Raw genomic sequence first — 17,286 nt, 5'->3', positions numbered from 1 at the left:
TTTTTTTACTGCAAATAATCAAATTCACGGCTATCCCACACAAACAGGTCTTTAGAATACCCCCCCCCCCCCATTGTGTTACAACTACATTTATTTTGTTGTGGTTATAAGTATTTTTAATATGTGGCTAAATAAATGAAATGTAAATACCTGTGTCCCTTTGGGAGTCCTGTCTACTTTCACACAGAGATAGTCTCCATTCCTCTGCCAGTGCAGCTTGCAGTCCACAACGTTGAAGAGGTTGCGCACGCGGATCTCCTGGCGGGAAGGCAGCTGCATCAGAGTCACCCTGGCCGGGATGTCCTTGTCCTCAGGCACCCAGAATGCGAGGATGTTGTCGCCCGGAGACCACGAGAAGTCCCTGTGTGCGCAAACGTATAACATTTGAACATAGAGGACATTTAAAGATAGCCACGAAACCATACGTGGATGGATGACCCATACTTGATTCCGGTGATCTTAAGACTCTTCTTGTCGAGCAGGCCCATAGACTGAAAGCAGCACAGGGACAGTTCTTAAAGTCGCTAACTTAACACTTGACATGACTGAAACTCTCCTAATTGTATCTTCTTACTGGAGCCTCGTAGATGCTGAGTGTGTCTGGTGTCATCCTGGCAAAGAACTTTCCATCGTGGCTCCATCTGAAAACAAACAAGACATTTCAACTCTGCGGGAGAAGCACTCAAAAGATTATTATGAAATGTCTACAAACATGGCCGACGAGTGCTCACTTGAAAATGGGCCAGTGTGCTGCGCTCTCGCAGTGGAAACCTCTCTTCTTCTGGCCGGTCAGAATGTCCCAAATGATGATGGCCTGCGGGTCCTCTTTGGTGTCCATCAGCGGGCTGAAGGTCACGACGTACCTGCACAACATCGGAAAAACAAACAGTCAAACAAAAACGTTAACTACATTCAATAGTCTTGCGCAAGCGCCGCTGAGCAGCATTATTTACCTCTCACAGGGCGAGAAATCGATGAGGGACACTCCCTGGTGACTGAACCTCTGAATCTGCTTGAACTTCTCGCCGCCCCACAAGGCGATGCCCCTTTGGTGAAAGGTGGCCAGGTAGGTGCCTTTGGGTGACCAGCGCACGTACGTCTCAGTCCAACGCTGCATCCATAGAAACCGGTTAGCAAAACTAGTTACACTCCCCCATTATATTGATATCTAATAACATACCGCTCTCTCTTCAGAGACGATCGGATCCTTAGCGTCGTTGGCGAAAATGGCGGTCCTCTCACCGGCTTCGTAGATCACACTGTACTGATCCCGGCAGTCGGGGTCCTCGATCCAATGGCGCATGTTACCCTGAACAGACAAAAGAGTTCATCGGTAATGTGAAACTGTTGAGTCATATTGAATTGGAATTTGATACATCGCTCTGGCTAAATGCAATTTATAACAGTAATAATGCTCCACACTTACAAAGTCTTTAAAAGGTTGCTTCTCAGGGGTTTCCCACTCATCATTAATGTTCATGTACCTTTAAAATAACAAAAAGATGCCATTAACTTCCATTAAATACATCACATTGTCCATTTTTGATGGACTTGACAGCGTACTTGTCGAAGTCGGTGAAGAGGTTGACCCTAAATGTATGCTGCTTGTCCAGTTTGTAGCCATCTGCGTTTTTCACCGCCTCCAGGGCCTGGTTGGGCGAAGCGTACTCCAAAAAGATGTAACTACAAAGAATAAAGCATCTGTTACACATCTCTTCTTTGTTCAACAAACTTTAAGAGAGAAAAAAAAAAGTTGTCCTACCCTTTGGTCGTGCCCTCGCCCTCTGGGTAAAACTCGGTTGCGATCTTTCCAAACTTGGAGAAGATCTTGTGGATGACGTTCTTGAGCTTTTCCAAACGTTCCGGGCCAACCTGCGGGACGTTGTCCACCACCACCACCGAGTCGATGCCGTCAGCCTCCTGGGGTTTCTCCTTCAGGATGTCGCCCAGGAGCTCTGTGGGAAAGAGAAGAGCCGAGTGTGAGGATGTTCAAAACCTCGTTTAGGCATGATCAATTCACATTACAAGTAATTGTGTACAAAGGCATAATAGTGCCATAGAAAAGTAAATTGATCAACTATTGTCCCACTGGAAATGCTCTCATTTCATTAAATTGGTAAGAAAATTATTTATAGCCTTTTTTGTTCATCAATCAAATGTTCTTCCACTACATGGAATAAGGTACACTTTCTTGAAGAGTGACAGAAAATTGGAAAGGATTTGGACAGTTTTAAACAAACGGTGGCTCATAACAGTTACAAGATGATCAAAATAGTCATCGGCTCGTCAATTTATTTGATGATAAATTAATTGTTGATTAATCGATTAGTTCTGACACCTCCAGTTACTATACTTAAACTTTTTGTGACAACTGTCTTTGGTGGTGTGTCATTTGAACCTTCTATAGTAAACAAGGTGACTTGAATTAAGGGTTGTGAGGGGGGGGGGGGGGGGATCATAAAGATGTGAGTTTAGATGTATAGAAATGCAAATAAAGGTCTCTTAAAAGTTAGTATTATTTTGGTGTTTAACACGGTTGGACCTAGAGGACACCTGTGGTCCTGGTCCCCACATAATAATCAGAAACCCCAATTCTAATTTAACGCAGAAAATTAATGAATTGGTTCTACGATTGAGGAAAACAATGAAGCGATTAACTTCACTGTGCGCGTCTTTAAAAGATGATATAGCTCATAGAACAGCATTTGGGTACAGCTGTTTCTTTTCACAGCAAATTATTTCATTTCAGAGGAATTACTAAGCAAAATGAGAGAGACGCACCAGGGGACGTCAAACTGCTTTACAACGTCAACTTGCCAAATCGTTCTACATACAGAAAACAAGAGAAATGCGACACTTGGACTGAATTTTGCGGTCAAGTACTTTATTTTGTAACCGTGATAAGGCGTGATAATGCGCCGGTTACTCCGCCTTACGGAACGGCTAATGAAACTAGCAGGCCGTAAAGCCGGCAATTTTCCTGCCTCCGCTCACCCTCGTCGTCGACGTCATCCTCGTAGTCCTCCGGGTCGCTAAAGGAGGGCTCCTCTTCCTCGTACTCGGGGTCGTCCACCATATCCACCGTTTCTTGCATTTAACACGTTTAGCGTGACGTTCTTACTCGTGACCACGAAGTTACTAGAAAGAAAAACGGGAGGCTGACGGTCTTCGACCGGCGCGACACCATGTGCGGTTTCTGTGAAAATGGACGACGTGACGGAAATGTGGCACAGGAAGCAGTTCTCAAACCCGGAAGTGGAGCTGAAATTTGATAGAATTGTATAACAAGCGGATGCGCAGTTTTACATGACTGTAATAGCGGTTTTGCATCCATTTTGTTATACGTTAGTGAAGCTGGTTGCATGTCGGGTCACGGAAGGAAGAAAAGGGACGACGTTCCCGGTAGATATGAAGCGATTTCCCGCGAGATTATGGGAAAAGCACAACTTTGTCATTGAAATTCAGCACATTTCGTTTAATAATATGGGTGTTATGAAATATTAATAATTTATTTTACGCGTCATAAGTTTGCTGTCGCCACATACAATAATGGATTGGGAGGGTGCGTCACTGCTGCCCGGCGTGTGCGCGCTCCTAGCAGATTCTGCTAAGCCTCTGCCGGATGACACCAGCCTGGAGAAACTACTGGACCGGCTCACCGAACTCTCCGAGGAAGGTTCGTGTTAACACGATATTGGATGGCGATGCACATCAAAGTTTGCGCCTGACTGGTCAAATTTACATAATAGCATACAATTCCTTATGAAACTTTTTTGCACGTCTTTGCGATATGCATATCGCATGGGCTAATATCGCGATATTGATCTTTTTTCAATTATATTGTGCAACTCTAGTTTGTGTTCTCTTTTTCACCAAAGCATGACTCAAACGACAACCCACTGCCTCTTGCTTAAAAATAAGTCATCTAAGTTCCAACTGTTTATTTTAAAGGGAATGTATTGCACAAAATTGACTTTTTAATTTGGAATTTACACAACCAATGAAGTCATTCATTGTTCGCTTAATTTAGGAGTGTTTACATCGGTACTTGAGAAGTTCCACAGTGTCTTGTCTTTCATTGAAGGTGTATCACTTCCGGAAAGTTGCCCGTGTCTTCTTGACTTCGTCTCTACCATGGCCTCCAACTCCACTTCCGATTCCAGCATCCTCTCTTTCGCCCTCAAACTCAGCGGCCTGATGGCGGCCACCGAGGATGGCTACAAAGCCTTGCAGGTAGAGAGTAGACAGACTTATGGCATATAAGGTGCATGTAGGTAAATGTGGATATCATGGACAACTTGATTTATTTGATAGAAAGGCTTTCTGGGGGCCAATTGGTTAAATATCTGTCTGCTTTTCCAAACAGGAGCACTCAGTTGTGGAGGTGATGTTTAGCGTTCAGCACTGGATGGACACTGAGCTCTGGAATGACCCCTGCATCCGAATCGGCTGGATTCACGGCTTAAAGAGAATGCTGCTGCACCCGAATGCGCTGGGTTTCTTTGTGCAGTCAGGTCTGTCCTCTATTTTCATTGCTGTAATAATGAATACAGTGGTGCCTTGAGATAAGTTACATTTGTTTCTTGACCATGCTTGTGCGCAACACTCCTATCAAATCACCTTTACCTTTGAAAATAATGGAAATGCCATGAATCCATTTCAACCTCCCCATTTAAACAGCTTGTGCAATCCAATTCAATGTGATGCTGTTCCCTCCTCGGCCACCAGGAGGCAGTACAGCATAATACAGTCAGGCTGGCATTTTTGGTATGCTTTTGTTGTTTATTTTGGCAGTAAATGTCAGTTGGGAATGGCATTAAACTATTTTTTTGAGGAATTGTTCACTATCTGCCAATCTGTTGCTAGCTGTTAAGTGAGTTGAGTTCACTGCCACCATACAGTGCTCGTACCTCAAAATTTTGGCTGCAATTTAAAGCAAAATATCATCTGAACTCGAAAAAAACTTGTACGTTGGTTGACTTGCATTCTAATGATGTAATGGTCTTAATTCTGCCTAGGTTTCATCCAGCCACTCCTGCAGCTCCAATCAGATCCAAGCATGTTTGTTGCCTCCGCCGCCAACCAGTTGCTGGCTCACATCCTGCTCTCAATTCAGCCGGAAGAAGAAGAGCGTGCAAGCACTGAAACCAGTGCAGAACGCAGCCATGTTTTCCTGCAAACGTATAACCATATAAAGGAGTCTCTGGTACCCAAAGAAGGCGAGCAGGCAGCTGGTAGTCTGCAGGTCCTCAAGCTGCTGGCGCTGATCCTGGACCAGGCCCGGCGTCCTCTGCGGGACCAGCTGCTCAAGGCGCTTGCTGCCTCCCTGGAGGAGCTAGTGGAGGCGGGATATAGTCAGATCACACCAACGCTAATGGACGTTATTATGGCCGGATACAGGTAGTCTGTCTGTCTGTCTGTCTGTCTGTCTGTCTATCTATCTAGCCATCTAGCCATCTAGCCATCTATCTATCTATCTAGCCATCTATCTATCTAGCTAGCCAGCTAGCTAGCCATCTATCTATCTACTAATCTATCTACTAATCTATCTGTCTATATTTGTCATCAGCCCTGACAGTAGCGATGTCACCAGCCGCCTTTTGTCCTCTATGTTGAACGTCAACAAACCGGCCGACCTCGTCCACGCTGCAGCTGCGTTTCTCCACCGAGGTCATTCATGTGTGTCAAGTGATGCCGTCAACGCAAGCCAGGCAATCAGAATCCTCCTGCTGCCCCTGCACTTTGTCACTGAGCACCCCTTGCTAGCAACAGGTATGAACTGCATATGGAAACAAAAAAACAGAAAACATATGAAACTGTTTGTTGTATAAAAAATAATTTTCAGTGCCTGCAGAAGACGACGTAATAATGGCGGCACAGCTGAAGAATAAAAGCACGTTTGTCGCTATGATAGGTGTCTGTTTGAGAAGCGCCCCCCAGGTGGCACTTATGGTGAGACATGCAATGACTATTGTCGTCATTGTGATTGTATTTCAACTTCTATCTTTGATCTCAATCGAATTGATGGTTGTTTGCCTGATTAGATGGATGGACTCTAAATTGTTCATATGAATGTGTATAGAAATTGGAATCGGATAGAAATGGACTAACATGAATGTGACTCTCTCTTTCCTTTAGCCTCCTGAGGTCCTCCCATGCAACCCGGCTGTGATTGTCCTCTCAGTTGTTACTTTGCTTAGAATATGCAGCGGTGACATTTCCACCTCCTCCTCGTCTTTGCTCAACGGCTGCAAGAACGAGGCTTTCCGGTGCATCGTCGGCAGTGGCAAAGTTCAGAAATCTGCTTTAGAAGCTTTGACTTCACTCAGCGGCAGCCCAGGTGATCAAGTCATGTAACATACGAACATATTGATTTTTTTTTATGTTTGTAACTCAACTGACACTCGTCAGTCTCCTCCCCCTATGTCGGTCATGGTGCCAAAACTGACGTGCGAGAAGCAGTATGTGGCCACAGGGTACTGCTAGAAAATACAAAGAAAAAAAGGGCTTAAAATCACTGTAAAATGAAAATAGATAACCATTCATCCTTTCAAAACTGGTCATTCTTGTCTCATTTTCTTGTCTTGGATCTCGTCAGATGTTCATCATGAAATATGTGCTGATGTTTGTGTTTCAGGGGCTAACAGCACAATGAAGGAGGTCTCCGAAGTCCTGGTACATTATATAAGTAACCCCGATTCAGACCCCACTGTAAGTATTTGTATTTATAGGCCGTGGTATGTGACTTTGTAAGATAAAAGTTTCAAGTACAGTTTGTGTGTTCTTTAGGTCCTGCAAAAGTCCTACAAGGCTTTAGTACAGTGGATGAACGTTTGGACGGACCTCTCATCCATTCCACAGCAACTCGGAGAAGGTAGTTCTGCACCCAAATTCCACCTCAAAAAATACATAGTGCTCCAAGTACCACCATAATGACCAACGTTAAAATTCTGAACAGTTTGAACATTAACATGGTGATATAGGAAATATAGGAAAAATAAAAACTGTACTAAAATGAGATAGATATTGTAAATAAATCAATGTTTGCTAAACAGATTGTTCTAAATGAACTTAAAAGAAGAAGAAAATGACTGAACTGTACTTAACAAAGTTACTTTCCTGGATTTAAAAACATTATGCACAGTTTGAAGATTTAATTCAGTGATTGTTTTTCAAACATTTAAGGATCGCTAGATAAGTAAGTGAACTCTGTAATGTTGATAATACCCTGTAGGCATATTCTTATAGCATTTACGGCACTTTTTTAAAGGTCTTTAATCGCATATTAAAATATAATACAAACACATTTAATTTAAGCACATAATATATTGAGCAATGGATAAGAAATATATTCTACAAACAGTGTACCAATCCTTCGTGTTTTTTACAGTAAATAAGTCCCTTTTTTTCCCAAAACTAACAAACTTAACTTATCATTAAGATGGACAACGTTCAGCCGGCGCTTTCTGTAGGTGTAAAAAGCAGGATTACAGAGGATGACATGAAGTAATGTTCAACAAAAAAGGCTTTACTGCAACGTCTCAAAATATTTATTTATAATTTATAATATTTATAATTGACGCAAACACTAACTTTACAAAAAAAATCTGCACAATATACACTGACTACCAAAAGGAAGAATGAAAAGAAAAGAAAAAGAAACTCATGTCTTTCATCGGGAAAAAAAGTTAGCTTTGATTTTTTTTTCTCCTGTTCTTTAGTAATCAGCATTAGATCAGAGGACGGATATAAACGTCCACGGCAGTGAATGACTTAAAAAGAATAAAACCTTTGCATTTAGATCTCCTCATGGCAGTGAAGAAGCGTGCATGCGATCCACGTTGGGAGGTGAGAGACTCCACCGTAGAGTGTTTGGGGCAAATGCACAGCGCCCCCTCTCTGAAATCAGCTGACGACGCTTTGCTGAGCGAACGCCACACGGCCCCGCTCCTCCGGGAGGCGCTGCAGGATCCGGAGAGCTACGTGAGAGCCAGCGCCGTCTCGGCACTGGCGCGGGGTCTCGTGCCCAGCTGGCCGCAGGGAACCGAGTTGCCTCAGGAACAGGTTGGAGAATATTTATTGTGAGTCAAATGAAAGATCCGTTTTTAATCATCTTCTATTTCCAGACTGACACAATCACACGCCTGTTGGATATTCTCCGTGAGGACACGGAGGGTTTCGCCAGGCGGGCCGTGGTCCGCTACTTCATGGCCTGGTTCTCCTCTCGCGCCTCCCCTCCTTCGTCACCCCCCTCGCTTCTGTTGGAGTCGGTGCGCGTCGTCCTCTCGCGCGGCAGCTCGGATTTGGATTGGGAAGTGAAGGTGAACACGTTGGAGTTGGCCGAGCTTCTCCTTGACGCCGCCTTTTCGGATCACAGGAGACGCGCCGGTGCGGAGAAACACCCTTACGCAACCCTGCAAGCCGGGGATGTCACTTTAGACTCGGCGTTGAGTTCTTTAGTGGATCAAGGCGTCTTGTCGGTGTTGCTGAGCGGCCTGGTGGACTGCGACCGACCGGTTGCGCTGAAGGCTTGTGAACTCCTCATAAAAATCCGAGACGCGCTCCACCTGGCGGGCGACTTGACGACCGGCGTGTCCTGCGAAATTCCTGAACAGGGTTGGGGGAAGGAGATCGGGAAGATGCTGAAGAGCGGAGGAGACGGGGGCCGGCGCGTAAACGTGTGCGAGGTGTTGACGTCGCTGGGCTTAGATGAGCGGCGGGTTCTTCTGAGCCAGAGCAGCGATCACGTTCACAACTCCTTCCAGTCTCTGCTGCAGGACATCCTGAGCGCAGGAGTTCCTCTCGGGGATGCCAGCAAAGATGGCGGCCAAGAAGTTATAGTGGACTGTTATTGACACAAATCACAAAATGGTTTGGATAACGGGCTTTGGGGTGAAACCTAACATGTTGTAACAACCTTTGACCTTTTCCAAACTTTTGAGCGCACATGTTCAATGTTTCACTACTTTTTGCTGGATAGGACAGATGGATCCGATGTTGTCATTTTTATACATTTGGTTTGCAGCGTGGCATACAAAGTCAAGCGACAAGGACTTTTTTTTATTGTCACGTCAAATAAAAAAACTGTGGTTAAAAATATTTTTGGTACTGTTTAATATTCAATCATATTTGTTTTCGTCTTTTGTGCCATTCAAGTGCAAGCAAGTCACATTCTTCAGCCTTTTTCTGCCGTAAATAAAGTCATGACGACATCAGTTACATAATGATGAATAATTAAATGCCGAGCAGGGGATTTGTGTCCTCTGTTGGATAGCAGGAAGCCATGTTTTTATTTATAGACACATGGGTTATTATTCAATTCTAATTAAATCAACAGTAAGATTTTGATGACATATATAAATGTGAGTTTTTTCAACCGTTTTTTAGTGGTGCTCTTACTAATATTTTGTTGACCTTATTTAATAGGGTTGTGCCCAAAAATTGATTCTCATAAGAAACGCAATTCTCATTTAGTACGATTCAGAATCGATTTAAAATGTCCCAAATCCATTTTATTTAAATTATTTTATACTGTCTTTCCTTTGTTTGTGTGTGCCTTCATTGGTAGCGCTGTTCATGTTGTACCCGATTTGGCCACTTAGGGGCAGTGTGGTTCCACGTAGTCTGATACACTGTTAGGTTGTAGCCACATTAGAGAGTACAAGGAAAAAGTCACAATCAAGTTATTCCATTAAAAGTAGTTTTTTTTTGCAGCGTGGAGCCGTTCTTTTGAGTGATAAAAGTGCCGCGAGTAGAGCACTAATTGGCATTAGTGAGTCAGACTGGAGTAGATCATTACGATTCCAAAATGGCCGCTGCCTGAGACGGATAAAAACAGCTACATTTTTGCTTCCAAACTCTTATTCCACAAATGTAATATGAATCAGAATGTCATGTTTAGACTAGTGAGGTCACATATAACATATTATTGTTAAGAAATGTTTACAGTTGACCCTTTAAGAGCAAGGGAGACATTTACAAGTTCACCGTTATTGATCAAATTCGGTGAAAATGACCCTTATTCATACATACAGTGTGTATTTTGTTATCCATCCTATATTTACCCGTAACTCCATTTTTTTCTCATGAATGTTATTTTAAGCCCCACTGCCTCCCCAGTATGTGATGAGCTGGAGCCAGAGGAGGCAGTCGCTGCGTTCACGTGTTCCCACGCACACACACACACACACACACACACACACACACACACACACACACACACACACACACACACACACACACACACACAAACTCAGTCACATGGAGGAACGGAGGGACACACGGGTAGAGAAGCTCTCCTCATTAACTAATGAGCGCCAACGCACGCGCATACATACGCCGCTGATGATCTTCTCCGCCCGGTAAAAACCCATATCCGAGCGCGGGTCTGTCACCTCTTCCTCATTGATGAAGTGAAGCGTGCTGCTGGTGGCTCGTCTCTTCTCCTCTCCTTGACTCCGAAAAGCATGGAGGCTGTGGCACTTTTCTCCTTCACCGCGTCCGAAGCGAACGAGCTCAGCTTCCAGAAAGGTGACATCGTCAAGGTAAATGTTTCCACCTTGTTAAAAGTGCACGGGTCATAAGGACGAAAGGTGGCGATTAATGCGTGTGTGTTGTGCGTGTAGGTGACAGAAATGGAGGAGGATTCTTGCTGGTTCGTAGCAGAGATTGAGGGCAAAAGGGGCTACGTGCCAGAGAACTACATTTCTCTTCTGCCTCATCCGTAAGAGACATTTACAAGTCACTTGTGTGACTCCCCCCGGAACCATATTTTGGTATCCTAAAGTTGAAAAATTGAGGCCCGCGGGTCTGATTGTAACGCGGTTTTCTCAGGAAGCTGTCTTGTAATTTACGACAGCGATTTAGTTGTTTTAATTAATATGTTTGATTTTCAAGTATTCTAGTAGCATATAAAGTACTGTATAGCAGTAAAGGTCCAATGACATGCAAACAGTACATGATGCTATGCTTGGCAGGTCACGTGACTTCATAAAAACACACCGTGACCTGTTAGTTACGTCAATAAAACGAGTTACATGTAAAAAAACAGAAACAAAAACATCTTTGCCTGTGTACTTCTACAATCGCTAATTGACCAAAAACAAATGACACAAACTGTGGAAGTCTCAACAAATGTGTTTCGATTTAATCAATATATAATTTTTTAAATTGAATTATTATCAGTAGTGCTTGGAATATTCCCTAAATCACTATTGTTATTATTATTATTACTGTTAATTTTACTTTTTATTAGCAGTAGTATTTCGTCTTCTTTTGTTGTAGTAATATTTATGTTGTTGCTACAATCACACAAATATTTAAAGTCTAACTTAAGATCTATGTATTTTTTTTACCATTTACTTTTTTAAAAATATAATTTAAACAAAAACCTACCAAATACAACTTATATAATACATATTCATTAGTCTAATAATGCCTACTTATTTGAAATGCATAATCCTCAGGTTTATGTATTTAATATTAATAAAGTATAATTACTTTTTCTTTTTTTAAAAAACGTTTTTAGGATGTCTGCATTCAGTTACATCCCAAAACATAAAAATGTAAAATAAAATAAAATGGACATAAGTGTTTTTTACATAGCAGTATATTTATCGTGTATAGATAACCTGATTATTATGCATTTCAAACAATATACAGTACTTTATGTTATGTTATTCTAAATAAATACTCTCATTAATATTAATTTAGAGTAATTGTACTTTATTAATACTATAGTATTAATAAATACATAAACCTGAGGATTACGCATTTCAAATAAATAGGCTTTATTGGACTAATGAATGTGTATCATATATGGTTTATTTGGTTGTTTTTTGTTAAAATGATCCTAAAAAAAAAGTCAATGGAAATTTGTAGTTTAAATTGATAAATCTTAAAGCTTGAAATATTTCTGTGAGTGTTATTATTATTGTGTATTTATTTGAGTATTTCAAAGTGGTTGTATTGAGATTTTCCCTACTTTAATATGATGATGATGATGATGATGATGATTATTATTATCATCATCATTATCATCATCATCATCATTGTTATTGTGGTAGTAGTTGTAGTAATAGTATTGTTGTTTTTACTGTTTTTAATTGTATTATTAGCAGTACTATAATGTTATTTTTTATTTCCCTCATTGTATTATTTTTAGTACTGTATTACTATTTTAGTAGTATTGTTGTTGATACTATTAATTTTCTTAATTTTTTATGATTAATATAAGTATCTTTTTTTTCAATAGTAGTACTACAGTCGTGTTTTGATTATCCCAAATCTATTCCAAATTCTAAAAACATTGGGGATCAGTACCTAATTGGATTACTACATGCATCGAATGCATCTTCCTTACTCTGGCCTGCCTTGCGGGGGGGGCGCTGGTATGCGCAGGTGGTTCGCGGGCCGGGTGTCGAGACTGGAGGCGGAGCGGCGTCTGCACTGGCGGGACACCGGCGTGTTCGTGGTGAGGGAGAGTGAATCAGCTCCCGGAGAGTTTTCCGTCTCCGTTAGGTGAGCGCAGTGGCGCCTCAGTGGAGCGTCTACTGTTATGACTATGTTATTACCAGTGGTGATCGGTCAAGGCCAGCAAGGCTGCTTCGGCATTCACAATTTAGCCGATTTGCTGAAAAACTCTCTGAAACGCTATCTGGTGACAACTTGGTGCCAAGGAAATACAGTAGTCATTTCCTAATGACCCATGTATTGCAAAGGGGCGGTTTATTTAGCCAATCGGGTTTCAAATTTGCATTCTTGCCAGCTTTTTTCCATTTCCAGTTAGTTGGTCAGAGTAAAATTTGTTACAGCCAACTTCGACTAGCACAATACATCTGTAGTAATTTGTAGACATTAACCATTTAATAATCTGAGATGGATAAAGTCGGTAAAGCCCTACTAAAGGCCCAGATACCTAATGCCTCCCTCCCCTCCTATGTTATTACTATGTTATTACTATTTTATTACCATATTATTACAGCATCTATTTTAAACATGCGTGTGTTACATAAAACACAGAGGCACTTGTGAATGTCCTTTTTTTTCTGTTTGTTTTCCATGCCACTGAGCACATTAGCAACTTGCCGCATCCACGTGTCTGTGAGCGTGCGTATGTCAGACTAAGCGCATATCTAAATATGTTCGGCAAGAACTCATTTTGACTAAAAATATCACATCCTCACGGACAGCCAGTGCTGCAATTTGGGTCACCAAAAGTGACAACGGGCCCATTTAATCATGAGATGTGTTCAATAATCAGGGCTGTTACATAAGAGCCGTTACATTAATTAAACGCAGGTATGTTATGCAATTGACACATGTAACAGAGGCGCATGTAAAAATGCGTGATGTGCACGTATGAACGTGGCAAGGCGTAACATCTGCCTGCCCTATGAGAGGTCACGTGTGCTTTATTTATATTCAGACACTGTCATGCCATCGCACCATGCAATACTCAGAATGGTCAACAGAGGGCGACAATACTCCAGCACAAATAAATATCAGATTAAAAAAATAAATAATTAAAGACCTATCAAAAATGCTTTGAAGGTCATGTAGACCAGTGAATATTAATACTTTCTAGGGATTAATAACACTTTTTTTATACTGTATTATATTTAAACTATTATGAATGACATACAGGACAAGAACATACTAAACAAATATATTGACATTTATTATTTTTTATCAAGTAAATATGTATTTTTTTTAATATACTTATATATATATATATATATATACATATTCAATTACAGGGTTTATTTTATTATTAATGCAAATTAACTGTGCAAAGCTTTTCTTGAAAGGAACATTAATAATTCGTGTTGACAAGTCTGATCAGAAGTAGAGCGAGAGGAAGGACTGACGAGAAGACAACATGCTCCTTGTCCTCACTTAACACAAATTTTTCTCCGGCAGCTATGGCGACAGGGTGGAGCATTTCCGAGTGCTGGAGGGGGGCGGTCAGTACTGCATCTGGGACGAGTCCTTCAGCTCGCTTAACCGGCTGGTGGACTTCTACCGGACTCACAGCATCGCCGCGGAGAAGGTGGTCTGCCTCCGAGACCCCCCCTCGGACGTGCCCCCCCGCCAGGGCTCCCACGGTGGCCGTAACCCTTATCCCAACCCGTACAAGAGTACCTCTCTGGAGTCCCTCCCTACGGCACGTCTTCACGGCCCTCACCCACTGAGAGAGTCGTCCTCTGTGCAGCTGCTGGAACAGGTTTTGGGGGTACGACTGTTTGATCGCAGCACATTTTCAATTTATTTTGACTACACTTTATGAATGTAATTTGCAAAAAACAAACCAATTGTCCTAACAACAAATGTTGATTATTTTATATGCTAAGTCAGGGCTGAAAAATGGAGTTTGGGGGAGCGTGAAAAATGTTGGTGCCAAAAAAGTAATAGTAATAATTAGGGACAGTAATATTACAACTTAAATACAATGTTCAATGCATGTGAATATACAATAAATGCATTATGTAAAAAAAAAAACATTATTCTTACTGCCCCTGTTCAATCATAAAAAGAAATACAATAAAATAAAAATGAACACAATTAAATTAAATTGATTTCATTTAATTTTGTTAATTTTTTTAATGACTTTGTTTATTTTGTATTACTTGCTAGCACAGGCATTTTGGACAACTTCTTAAATACGTACATTTAAAAAAACTCATTGTTTGCGAATCCCTTAAATCTTCATCATGGATTTTCATACATATTGAATTTAAATGAATAAAATCTGAGATTTTTTCATTTATATTCATTGATATTTGTTTTACTTTAATTGTATTTATTACTTTTTATTTAATGTTTTCATTACTTAGTTTACCCAGGGCAGTAAATATCTTAATTTTAACACGATATATATTATAGTGGAAAACTCTTCAGGGTACCTTTAAAACCAACTAATTGTCCTATCAGTTAAAGTCCTCTGAGGGCTCGGCTCAATTTATGAAAATATACATGCAAACAATGTTTATTGATATTATGTACCGCTTATTTGTGTTATTTGAGAGTGGGCCAAATGAAATGCTCAGATCACGTAATTTTCCCACTGTTGCCTTATCACATCTCGCTTCAAGAACAGACCTGCCACCTGTGTTTTTCTTTTTTTTTTGGTGTGTGTGTGTGCAGAAACCCCGCCTGGCTCACGCTCTGTGTGACTACGCCCCGCCGCACACCGCCCACCTGCACTTCCTGCGCGGTGACCTCATCGACCTGCTGGACTGCTCCGGTTCACGGTGCTGGAGGGGCCGCTGCCGCGGGCGGGTGGGGGTCTTTCCGCCGCAGTATGTCCAGCCGCTGTACCACTGACAACAACATATCGTGTCAAAACACTCACGAGAGAGCTGTGTCACTGCCACTGAAACATGGCCTGCAGCAATCAAATAATATAGTGGAACCTACTGTTGTACAATTTGGAATTTGACCAACATTTGTGTTTACCTTATTATTACGCTTACTCTTGCACTTCTAGATAAATATAATACAATGTTTTTGCAATATGAACTGTTTGCGTTCCAAAATTTGGAGGTTCCACTATATGGTGAAAATTGGAATTTATTCAATCAAAGGGGAAGTCAACCTTAAACATTTCTTGACAATAATATGTTATATGTGACCTCACTAGTCTAAACATGACTTTCAGATTAATATTACATTTGTGGAATATGAATTATGCAGCAAAATCCAGTCGTTTTTAACCATCTCAGGGGGCGGCCATTTTGTCACTTGCTGGCGACTAAAGATGACATCACAGTTGCTCAGGGCTCTGGCAACGACCAATACCAGCTCACCTGTTTTATGAAGCTGAGCTGTGATTGTTTTTTACCTGAGACCTGAGCAACTGTGATGTCATCTTCAGTCGACAGCAAGTGGCAAAATGGCCGCCCCCTGAGATGGGTAAAAACAGCTGGATTTTGCTGCTTAACTCATATTTCACTAACACAATAGCAACCAGAATACCGTATTTAGACTAGTGAGGCTGCATAGAACATATTATTGTCAATAATTTTTTTGGGGTTCCACTTCTCCTTTAAATGTTCTGCTTCCCTTTTTATGTATCTATCAGAATTCAGAATTTGAATTTCATACACTTGATGTCAGCTAGTTTGTCTCACAAACAGATCGTTTTTGTCACTTCATTCACTCTGTGAGAATCGCACTAAACAGAAGCTTTAATCATTTTCATGCAAATGAAGTTATCAGGCAAAAATGCATAATATTTGCACACGCGTGAACCTTTTAAATGATCTACTATGATGACCGAGTCACAAAGATGAGATATACTCTATATGTTAATAGTTTAAATAAGTAAATGTTGCAATCCATTTTTTTCGTCCTGCAACCCTTTTATCAAGCTTGTACTAGAAATGAATAAAGAATTGTATTTTATTATTGCTGTTTTAATATCGCTCACTCCCACTGTAAACATCAGAGAAGCGTATCAAAATTAATCAAAATTAATACTAAAAAAAATACAATAAAAAACACAAAAAAACGTGCATAATAAACTTAAAATGAAGAGTTCCTACCTTCGTTCCATGTTTGAAACAATTCCTCCATTTTCTTTTGTGCTCGTCCTCATTAAGGCCACAGATGACCTATCCCAGCTGAGTTTGGGTGAGAGGCAGTGTACACAATGGACTGGTCGCCAGCCAATTGCAGGGCACACGTGAACAAGCAAGCTTTCACAGACACATTCACAACTCCAGACAATTTAGAGTCTTCAATGAACCTAACATGCATGTTTTTGGGAACGAGAGAAGAAGCCGGACGACAGGCAAACTCTACACAGGAAGTCCAGAATCCAGAGATTGGAATGCTGAACCAGTTCGAAATGCTCACCACTATTCTTGGAATTAGGATTTGTTTTTCCAAAAGTGTTTTCGGAGTGTAAAGTCCACCGTGCTGCCCAAAAACGAGACGAACAAATTCAACTTTGCCCAACATTTAATAATGTTTCCAGTTTCTTACTCTGTACACAGAGCTGAAATGTTTCTCATTATTATATTTACAAAAACACACAAACCCTCAATCAGGCGACGAACACAAAAAGTAGAACAAATTCAGAAATTACAATATCACATTTTTTTTATTCTTTAAAGATGCTAACGTGATTTTGCCAGAGAAGGCAATTTTATTAGATTAACTTCCGATACTTAATTATTAGCACATAAAACATTGCTTAAATACAAATCAATCAATCAATCAATCTATCTATCTATCTATCAGGGGTGGGAATCTTTGAATGTCTCAAGATTTGATTTGATTCCA

General features: G+C 41.0%; 3 protein-coding genes across 3 annotated transcripts in view; 2 read left to right on the top strand and 1 right to left on the bottom strand.

Moving 5' to 3' along the window:
* The window catches only part of eif3ba (eukaryotic translation initiation factor 3, subunit Ba), a 6,895-nt gene extending 3,671 nt beyond the window's left edge, over nt 1-3,224 (bottom strand). Inside the window, exons 1-10 of the mRNA XM_086082052.1 lie at nt 2,995-3,224; nt 1,763-1,955; nt 1,564-1,683; nt 1,427-1,484; nt 1,181-1,309; nt 954-1,111; nt 732-863; nt 575-641; nt 445-491; nt 151-361 (exon numbers count right to left, since the gene is read on the bottom strand). Of these exons, the coding sequence (XP_085938178.1) occupies nt 151-361; nt 445-491; nt 575-641; nt 732-863; nt 954-1,111; nt 1,181-1,309; nt 1,427-1,484; nt 1,564-1,683; nt 1,763-1,955; nt 2,995-3,094 (1,215 nt within the window). The 5' untranslated portion in view covers nt 3,095-3,224. The remainder of the gene's footprint in view (nt 1-150; nt 362-444; nt 492-574; nt 642-731; nt 864-953; nt 1,112-1,180; nt 1,310-1,426; nt 1,485-1,563; nt 1,684-1,762; nt 1,956-2,994) is intronic.
* Nucleotides 3,225-3,298: 74 nt separating this feature from the next.
* On the top strand, nt 3,299-9,288 carry brat1 (BRCA1-associated ATM activator 1). Its single transcript, XM_086082051.1, has 11 exons — nt 3,299-3,676; nt 4,085-4,233; nt 4,367-4,514; nt 5,019-5,400; nt 5,570-5,772; nt 5,846-5,952; nt 6,139-6,340; nt 6,638-6,711; nt 6,790-6,874; nt 7,802-8,064; nt 8,127-9,288. Exons 1-11 carry the CDS (start codon nt 3,550-3,552, stop codon nt 8,853-8,855), a joined length of 2,469 nt encoding a protein of 822 aa, XP_085938177.1. The 5' UTR covers nt 3,299-3,549; the 3' UTR covers nt 8,856-9,288.
* A 935-nt stretch (nt 9,289-10,223) lies between these two features.
* LOC147169581 (GRB2-related adapter protein-like) lies at nt 10,224-15,714 on the top strand. Its single transcript, XM_086082054.1, has 5 exons — nt 10,224-10,544; nt 10,626-10,723; nt 12,400-12,519; nt 13,921-14,233; nt 15,145-15,714. The coding sequence occupies exons 1-5, from the start codon at nt 10,467-10,469 to the stop codon at nt 15,322-15,324; spliced, it is 789 nt and encodes a 262-aa protein (XP_085938180.1). The 5' UTR covers nt 10,224-10,466; the 3' UTR covers nt 15,325-15,714.
* The last annotated feature ends 1,572 nt before the right edge of the window (nt 15,715-17,286 follow it).

Source organism: Leptonotus elevatus, chromosome 8 (genome assembly GCF_054856555.1).
Source record: "Leptonotus elevatus isolate MCC_2025b chromosome 8, RoL_Lele_1.0, whole genome shotgun sequence".
NCBI classification, from domain to species: domain Eukaryota; kingdom Metazoa; phylum Chordata; class Actinopteri; order Syngnathiformes; family Syngnathidae; genus Leptonotus; species Leptonotus elevatus.
The sequence above is the reverse complement of the archived record's forward strand: the minus strand, read 5'-3'. Positions and strand labels throughout refer to the sequence as shown.

Bases quoted from the DNA above. Each gene is read 5' to 3' on its own strand.
- LOC147169581 (XM_086082054.1), top strand. From the start codon at position 10,467: ATGGAGGCTGTGGCACTTTTCTCCTTCACCGCGTCCGAAGCGAACGAG. The intron at 10,545-10,625 runs GTAAATGTTTCC...TTGTGCGTGTAG, and splicing joins AGAAAGGTGACATCGTCAAG to GTGACAGAAATGGAGGAGGA. The intron at 10,724-12,399 runs GTAAGAGACATT...TGGTATGCGCAG, and splicing joins ATTTCTCTTCTGCCTCATCC to GTGGTTCGCGGGCCGGGTGT.
- brat1 (XM_086082051.1), top strand. From the start codon at position 3,550: ATGGATTGGGAGGGTGCGTCACTGCTGCCCGGCGTGTGCGCGCTCCTA. The intron at 5,953-6,138 runs GTGAGACATGCA...TCTTTCCTTTAG, and splicing joins CCCCCCAGGTGGCACTTATG to CCTCCTGAGGTCCTCCCATG. The intron at 6,712-6,789 runs GTAAGTATTTGT...TGTGTTCTTTAG, and splicing joins ACCCCGATTCAGACCCCACT to GTCCTGCAAAAGTCCTACAA.